The 9,132-nt window shown below is 43.2% G+C and overlaps 1 protein-coding gene across 1 annotated transcript in view; it reads right to left on the reverse strand.

Moving 5' to 3' along the window:
* Positions 1–4,491: 4,491 nt before the first annotated feature.
* Positions 4,492–9,132, reverse strand: part of LOC115157618 (poly(U)-specific endoribonuclease-C) — a 15,190-nt gene continuing 10,549 nt past the window's right edge. Inside the window, exons 6-8 of the mRNA XM_029706017.1 lie at positions 8,385–8,538; positions 6,863–7,003; positions 4,492–5,303 (exon numbers count right to left, since the gene is read on the reverse strand). Of these exons, the coding sequence (XP_029561877.1) occupies positions 5,184–5,303; positions 6,863–7,003; positions 8,385–8,538 (415 nt within the window). The 3' untranslated portion in view covers positions 4,492–5,183. The remainder of the gene's footprint in view (positions 5,304–6,862; positions 7,004–8,384; positions 8,539–9,132) is intronic.

Consider the following 9,132-nt stretch of genomic DNA (forward strand, 5'->3'; position numbering starts at 1 on the left):
TTTACCTGGCCCAGTGGGGAATCAACAAGCAGTTCCCAGAGCATTTACCCCTGGCCCAGTGGGGAATCAACAAGCAGTTCCCAGAGCATTCACACCTGGCCCAGTGGGGAATCAACAAGCAGTTTCCAGAGCATTCACACCTGGCCCAGTGGGGAATCAACAAGCAGTTCCTAGAGCATTCACACCTGGCCCAGTGGGGAATCAACAAGCAGTTCCCAGAGCATTCACACCTGGCCCAGTGGGGAATCAACAAGCAGTTCCTAGAGCATTCACACATGGCCCAGTGGGGAATCAACAAGCCGTTCCCAGAGCATTCACACTTGGCCCAGTGGGGAATCGACACGCCGTTCCCAGAGCATGCACACCTGGCCCAGTGGGGAATCGACAAGCCGTTCCCAGAGCATTTACACCTGGCCCAGTGGGGAATCAACAAGCAGTTCCTAGAGCATTCACACCTGGCCCAGTGGGGAATCAACAAGCAGTTCCCAGAGCAGTAACACCTGGCCCAGTGGGGAATCAACAAGCAGTTCCCAGAGCATTCACACCTGGCCCAGTGGGGAATCAACAAGCCGTTCCCAGAGCATTAACACCTGGCCCAGTGGGGAATCAACAAGCAGTTCCCAGAGCATTCACACCTGGCCCAGTGGGGAATTCATAAGCCGTTCCCAGAGCATTCACACCTGGCCCAGTGAGGAATCAACACGCCGTTCCCAGAGCATGCACACATGGCCCAGTGGGGAATCGACAAGCAGTTCCCAGAGCATTCACACCTGGCCCAGTGGGGAATCAACAAGCAGTTCCCAGAGCATTGACACCTGGCCCAGTGGGGAATCGACAAGCAGTTCCCAGAGCATTCACACCTGGCCCAGTGGGGAATCGACAAGCAGTTCCCAGAGCATTCACACCTGGCCCAGTGGGGAATCGACAAGCAGTTCCCAGAGCATTCACACCTGGCCCAGTGGGGAATCGACAAGCAGTTCCCAGAGCATTAACACCTGGCCCAGTGGGGAATCGACAAGCAGTTGTCTGGACTTCAGAGCGTTGACTTTACCGTTTTTTTTTTTATCACTTACATTTTCACAAGTCTAAGCACATCAATCAAATCATGTTTCAAAACTCTAAGCACATTTTCAATTGACTGAGTACATCAAACCGAGTGATCAAAAACACTGACACTGTATATGACATGAATTCTATATGGAATTGCATATTTGGACAGTAGTACACCCCCAGAAGCCTTTGCAAGGGTTAAACATGTATCAGTACTGCTTCGCTGTCACTCTAAGACAGCCCCTCTCTAGTCCCTTTGTAAACAGAGGAACGGTGTGTCTGGACTGGTAGCTGTAACCTGGTTACATTTACATTTTAGTCATTTAGCAGATGCTCTTATCCAGAGCAACTTACAGTAGTGAAGGCATACATTTCATACATATTTTTTTTCCTTTTTCATACTGGTCCCCCGTGGGAATCGAACCCACAACTCTGGCATTGCAAACACCATGCTCTACCAACTGAGCCACACGGGTTAAAGTACTATGAACACAGATATAATTATAAGTTTCCATTTCTAAGCTCAAGAAGGCTCCCTACTCCTCCTCCTCCTCCTCCTCCTCCTCCTCCTCCTCCTCCTCAGAATCCTACCACACCAGACACAGTTAAAACACAGGTGCAGTCAAAGGAGACAGGAAAATATGGTAGATCTCTGGTAGTGAAGCACAAATGGCAAGAGATCCCAAACTCTAAAGAGATCCTAAACATCCTATGTTCCCAATATGCAGGTTTGGTAGATCACATGAAAAAGAGAGAGAATTTGAAAAAGCCTTCAGACGTGCAACAATTCTTAAGAGTAGAGTTTGGAAAGAAAACACAGAGCTTCCAAGAGGTGAAGAAAGTGAAGAGACTGATAGAGCTGAGTGCTTCTGTTTGTCAGGTGAGAATTGAAGGGAATGCAAAAGGAACTGGATTCCTTCTGTTTGACAAGTTCGTCCTTACAAACGCCCATGTTGTCCAGCAAATCTATGAGCCAATAACTAACACGCTGCAACAATCAGTAACAGTCACGTTTGACTTTGAAGACCTGGATGCAAGTACGCAGCAGATACCAGTGAAAAGTGAGGTTGTAGCCTATGGAAAAGTTGATTCTGGGAATCTTGACTTTGCTTTGATGGAGCTTAGCTCAGGTCCTGACATCACGTTGCCTTCAAGCTTGCTTGACAGCTTCAGCTTTGCGTCTCCAGAGGGGGGAATCTGCATCATCGGCCACCCCGAGGGCGGGGTGAAAAAGACAGACCCCTGCTTTATCACTCAATATGGAGATCGGAAACAAGCTGTAGAAAAACATGTCACAGAAAATGAGGAATTATTACATGTCATAAACAACAGATATTTTGAAGAGAACAGGGACATCAAAACACATCTGAGGGACACAGAAAAGATTATATACACTGAGTTGGACAAAGCATTAGGAACACCTTCCTAACATTGAGTTAAATCCCCCCTTTTGCCCTCAGAACAGCCTCCATTCATCAGGACATGGACTCTACAAGGTGTTGAAAGCGTTCCACAGGGATGCTGGTCCATGTTGACTCCAATGCTTCCCACAGTTGTGTCCAATTGGCTGGATGTCCTTTGGGTGGTGGACCATTCTTGATACACACAGGAAACTGTTGAGTGTGAAAAACCCAGCAGCTTTGCAGTTCTTGACACAAACCAGTGCACCTGCCTCCTACTACCATACCCCGTTCAAAGGCACTTCAATATTTTGTCTTGCCCATTCACCCTCTGAATGGCACACGTACACAATCCATGTCTCAATTATCTCAAGGCTTAAAAATCCTTCTTTAACCCGTCTCCTCCCCTTCATCTACACTGATTGAAGTGGATTTAACAAGTGACATCAATAAGGTTTCACCTGGATTAATTTGGTCAGTCTATGTCATGGAAAGAGCAGGTGTTCTTAATGTTTTGTAAACTCAGTGAAGTAAAGTAAAAGTGGTCAAAAATATAAATAGTAAAGTAAGGTACAGGTATCCCATAAAACAACTTATGTAGTACTTTAAAGTATTTTTACTAAAGTACTTTACACCACTGATAACGAGTAATGAAAGTAGTGATGTGTATACTATTCTTAAAATCCATGCTTTTAATCTAAACTGTATTATTTGTCTGTTTTCATATATTAATTAGTATATCTTTCATTATTACATTCCTCAATACAGACCTGTTCTTAGGCAGATCATGATTACGTTTGATCCATCGTCCATGTAACCTACTATTATCGAATCAAATTGTCACGACGAAGTCGGTTCCTCTCCTTGTTCGGGCGGCGTTCGGCGGTCGACGTCACCGGTCTTCTAGCCATCGCCGATCCACCTTTCATTTTCCATTTGTTTTGTCTTGTTTTCCTGTACACCTGGTTTACATCTCCTCACAATTACTACCGTAATTTCTGGACTATTAAGCCCACCTGAATATAAGCCGCACCCACTGAATTAAAAAAAATATATTATTTTGAACATAAATAAGCTGCAGGTGCCTACCGGTACATTGAAACAAATTAACTTTACACAGGCTTTAACGAAACACGGTTTGTAACAAAAAATTGGAAACCGGGAAAAATCCATATATTAGCCGCGTCATTGTTTAAGCTGCGAGGTTCAAAGTTGGGGAAAAAAGTAGCGGCTTATAGTCCGGAAATTACGGTATGTGTATTTAGCCCTCTGTTCCCTCCATGTCTGTGTGGGGTATTGTTTGTCAGGTTGGCACGCTTCCGGCTGGTTTGCGCCGGGTTTTGTTTTGTACCCGTGCTTTGTGGCAGCTGGTGCTTTGTGCTTGGTTGTGGTACTTTGTACTTGGTTGTGGTACTTTGTACTTGGTTATTGTACTTTGTACTTGGTTATTGTACTTTGTGCTTGGTTGTGGTACTTTGTACTTGGTTGTGGTAGTACTTTGTACTTGGTTGTGGTACTTTGTACTTGGTTGTGATACTTTGTACTTGGTTGTGGTACTTTGTGCATTTGATTTTGTGACGTGGTTGCGTTCTGATCTATAATTGCCTCAGTAAAGTGCTTTGTCATCTCTGCTCTGCTGCGTCTGACTTCCATGCACCAGCTACACCCACCGCCTTGACACAAATAAACCTGAGATCTTTCATCTTTCCATCCCACCAGGATGCCAGGAAGACATGCCAGGAAGACATGCCAGGAAGACATGTACTGTAACCATTAATTGTTTTAATCTTCAAAATAAAAGCACAGAAGAAACTTTTCTATTGTGTTATTAACTGTACATTTGTTTGTGTAACTCTGTTGTTTGTGTCGCACTGCTTTGCTTTATCTTGGCCAGGTCACAGTTGTAAATGAGGAACTTGTTCTCAACTGGCCAACCTGGTTAAATAAAGGACTTGTTCTCAACTAGCCTACCTGGTTAAATAAAGGACTTGTTCTCAATTAGCCAACCTGGTTAAATAAAGGTGAAATAAATAAGATGGTATACTTGTAAACATGTTTTATTTTCTTCAAGCAGAAATTAAAATTGGGAAATGCCCCCCAAACTTGACATTTGTCCCCCGTAACCATAACAAACTAATAATATGTTAAAAACAAGAGTACAACACTGTCAATATAATGTTTAACAATCAGGTTCCTATCATAGTAAATCTTGGTTTTAATGGATTGTCAAAATGCTTTACAAATGTTCTTAACAGAAAATAAAAACAGCTCTCTTTGTGAAAGACCAAGGACCAGTATTGAATATTCAGGACAGGAAGGAGAGCTGGTAGCAGGGAGAAACAAAATCCTGGTCCTGGATCAACTACACTGAAACCTCTAATATAATAGTTTAGTGCAAATGATGAATGATCCAGGATTTGTAATTAGTAACTGAACCTGGGAACGAGGTTAAGGTTTTGATGGAGGAGAACACAACCTATTAACAATATGGAGTCAAAAACAAAAGTACACGACAATGATCAACCTTTAACATGACAGATGGTTCTAACTAGGCCCCAAATGGCACCCTATATAGTGCACTCCTAGCCCTATGGGCCCTGGTCAAACGGCCCCTTATTCCCTATATAGTGCACTCCTATCCCTATGGGCCCTGGTTGAAGGCAGTGCACTACATAGGGAATAGGGTTCCATTTGGGCATCTGCTTTCAGAATCAGGGTGCGTAGATCTCCACACTACAGGTCCCTGTTGTTGCTGCTGAGTAGTTTGGGGTAGGAGGTTCCGATGGATCGCCCCTGACGATACACCACCATCTCTAGCAGGTACTCATCCACCTTCACCACGGCCGTGGTCACCTGTACATAAACCACAAGGCTAACGTTAGCCAATACATCCACCCATTTATATACTGGCTAGGGTTCTCCTCATCAACACCAACGTTGGACTGCATCCCAATTCACAACCCTTTTTATTCAGCCTGGAGGGGTAATGTTATGGCTGGTCAGAACAGTAGTTTATTCAGCCTGGAGGGGTAATGTTACGGCTGGTCAGAACAGTAGTTTATTCAGCCTGGAGGGGTAATGTTACGGCTGGTCAGAACAGTAGTTTATTCAGCCTGGAGGGGTAATGTTATGGCTGGTCAGAACAGTAGTTTATTCAGCCTGGAGGGGTAATGTTACGGCTGGTCAGAACAGTAGTTTATTCAGCCTGGAGGGGTAATGTTACGGCTGGTCAGAACAGTAGTTTATTCAGCCTGGAGGGGTAATGTTATGGCTGGTCAGAACAGTAGTTTATTCAGCCTGGAGGGGTAATGTTATGGCTGGTCAGAACAGTAGTTTATTCAGCCTGGAGGGGTAATGTTACGGCTGGTCAGAACAGTAGTTTATTCAGCCTGGAGGGGTAATGTTACGGCTGGTCAGAACAGTAGTTTATTCAGCCTGGAGGGGTAATGTTACGGCTGGTCAGAACAGTAGTTTATTCAGCCTGGAGGGGTAATGTTACGGCTGGTCAGAACAGTAGTTTATTCAGCCTGGAGGGGTAATGTTACGGCTGGTCAGAACAGTAGTTTATTCAGCCTGGAGGGGTAATGTTACGGCTGGTCAGAACAGTAGTTTATTCAGCCTGGAGGGGTAATGTTATGGCTGGTCAGAACAGTAGTTTATTCAGCCTGGAGGGGTAATGTTATGGCTGGTCAGAACAGTAGTTTATTCAGCCTGGAGGGGTAATGTTATGGCTGGTCAGAACAGTAGTTTATTCAGCCTGGAGGGGTAATGTTACGGCTGGTCATAACAGTAGTTTATTCAGCCTGGAGGGGTAATGTTACGGCTGGTCAGAACAGTAGTTTATTCAGCCTGGAGGGGTAATGTTACGGCTGGTCAGAACAGTAGTTTATTCAGCCTGGAGGGGTAATGTTACGGCTGGTCAGAACAGTAGTTTATTCAGCCTGGAGGGGTAATATTACGGCTGGTCAGAACAGTAGTTTATTCAGCCTGGAGGGGTAATGTTACGGCTGGTCAGAACAGTAGTTTATTCAGTCTGGAGGGGTAATGTTACGGCTGGTCAGAACAGTAGTTTATTCAGCCTGGAGGGGTAATGTTACGGCTGGTCAGAACAGTAGTTTATTCAGCCTGGAGGGGTAATGTTACGGCTGGTCAGAACAGTAGTTTATTCAGCCTGGAGGGGTAATGTTACGGCTGGTCAGAACAGTAGTTTATTCAGCCTGGAGGGGTAATGTTAGCTATGATGACTTCAGGTTAGTTCAGGGAACCAGGCCTGAGATCTGAGAACTAGCATTAGCTTCCCAAGCTAATGTCTTCTAGGGCCTAGGGTTCAGCACTACAGGCCAACACAGTCTCATTGGTTATCTAATAGACCCAGGTTTGAACCCCGTGTGGTCACTCACGCAACCACTCACCTTGTCAGTCGACGTGAGGAAGAGGATGGTGAAGAGGGCGACCTCGAACTCTGGGCTGACCCCGATGAAGGAGCTTCCCACAGGCTTGACCAGGCCCTTCCAGCTGAACTGCAGGTTCAGAACGTGGTCCTCCTCATCTGGCTGCACAGAGAGGTCAAACGACAGATTTTTTTTACCTTGTCGGCTCGGGGATTCGATCCAGCAACCTTCCGGGTTTCAGGACCAACTCTCTAACCACTAGGCTACCCTGCCGCCCCTATAATAAAGGTATTATTCATGTGTAAGATGGTATTTCAGGACGTGGACTTCCTCATCTGACTGACACACAGGGTTATTAAAGGTCACAGATGTGTTATAACGACTATAATAAACATGTGATGAACGTGTGGTGTACATAACATACGGGTAAATATAATGTATGATCTGGAAGTTTACAGTGGTGGCCACAGTTTGGGTGTCTTGAAATTAGTCAGTAAAATGTAAATACTAAAAAAACACACAAATGTTTAACTAATTATCAGAGCAAGACAACAACTATATAATAACAACAACAACAATGATAAACAACAACAATTATAAACAACAACAATCATAAACAACAACTATAATAATAACAACAACAATCATAAACAACAACAAGAACCATAAACAACAACTATAATAACAACAATGATAAACAACAACTATATAATAATAACAACAATGATAAACAACAACTATATAATAATAACAACAATGATAAACAACAACAATCATAAACAACAACGATAAACAACAACAATCATAAACAACAACTATATAATAATAACAACAATGATAAACAACAACAATCATAAACAACAACAATCATAAACAACAACAATCATAAACAACAACTATAATAATAATAACAACAATGATAAACAACAACAATTATAAACAACAACAATCATAAACAACAACTATAATAATAATAACAACAATGATAAACAACAACTACATAATAACAACAACAATCATAAACAACAACAAGAACCATAAACAACAACTATAATAACAACAATCATAAACAACAACAATGATAAACAACAACTATATAATAATAACAACAATGATAAACAACAACTATATAATAATAACAACAATGATAAACAACAACTATATAATAATAACAACAACTATATAATAATAACAACAATGATAAACAACAACAATCAAAAACAACAACTGTATAATTATAACAACCATTAACAACTATATAATAATAACAACAATGATAAACAACAACAATCATAAACAACAACTATATAATAATAACAACAATCATAAACAACAACTGTATAATTATAACAATCATTAACAACTATATAATAATAACAACAATGATAAACAACAACAATCATAAACAACAACTACATAATAATAACAACAATCATAAACAACAACTGTAGGCTACATTTCTGAAAACAAGTATGTTGTGTGTATAGACCTGTGAAATGTGACTCTGCTGATAACATAGGGAGATTGTTCCAGAATGTCTTACAGTGTTTCTGTTGCCCTGGGCCTTGTAGCCCTTGTAGTCCACATGGCCATGCTTCTCCTGCAGATAGAACTGAACCCAGTTGTGGAACCCTGTGATCTCCTTCCCATACTTAGTCTCGCCAACAAACACATGCTCAAAACCACATGAGTCCTCACTGTGGTGGAAAGATGAGAAAATATGTTTAAAAAAAAATATGTAATCAGTCTCTCTCTCCCTCGCCGTATCTCTCTCTCTCTCTCTCTCTCTCTCTCTCTCTCTCTCCCCCTCTCCCTCTGCGTGTCTCTCTTCACCTCCCTCTCCCTCTCCGTGTCTCTCTCTCTCTCTCTCTCTCTCTCTCCCTCTCCCTCTCTCTCTCTCTGCCTCTGCGTGTCTCTCTCTCTCCCTCTCCCTCTCTCTCTCCCTCTGCGTGTCTCTCTCTCTGCCTCTGCGTGTGTCTCTCTCTCTGCCTCTGCGTGTGTCTCTCTCTCTGCCTCTGCGTGTGTCTCTCTCTCTCTGCCTCTGCGTGTGTCTCTCTCTCTGCCTCTGCGTGTGTCTCTCTCTCTGCCTCTGCGTGTGTCTCTCTCTCTGCCTCTGCGTGTGTCTCTCTCTCTGCCTCTGCGTGTGTCTCTCTCTCTGCCTCTGCGTGTGTCTCTCTCTGCCTCTGCGTGTGTCTCTCTCTCTGCCTCTGCGTGTGTCTCTCTCTCTGCCTCTGCGTGTCTCTCTCTCTACCTCGCCGTATCTTTCTCTCTCTCTCTCTCTCTCCTCTCCC

The sequence above is a fragment of the Salmo trutta genome, chromosome 21, assembly GCF_901001165.1.
Source record: "Salmo trutta chromosome 21, fSalTru1.1, whole genome shotgun sequence".
Taxonomy (NCBI): Eukaryota; Metazoa; Chordata; class Actinopteri; order Salmoniformes; family Salmonidae; genus Salmo; species Salmo trutta.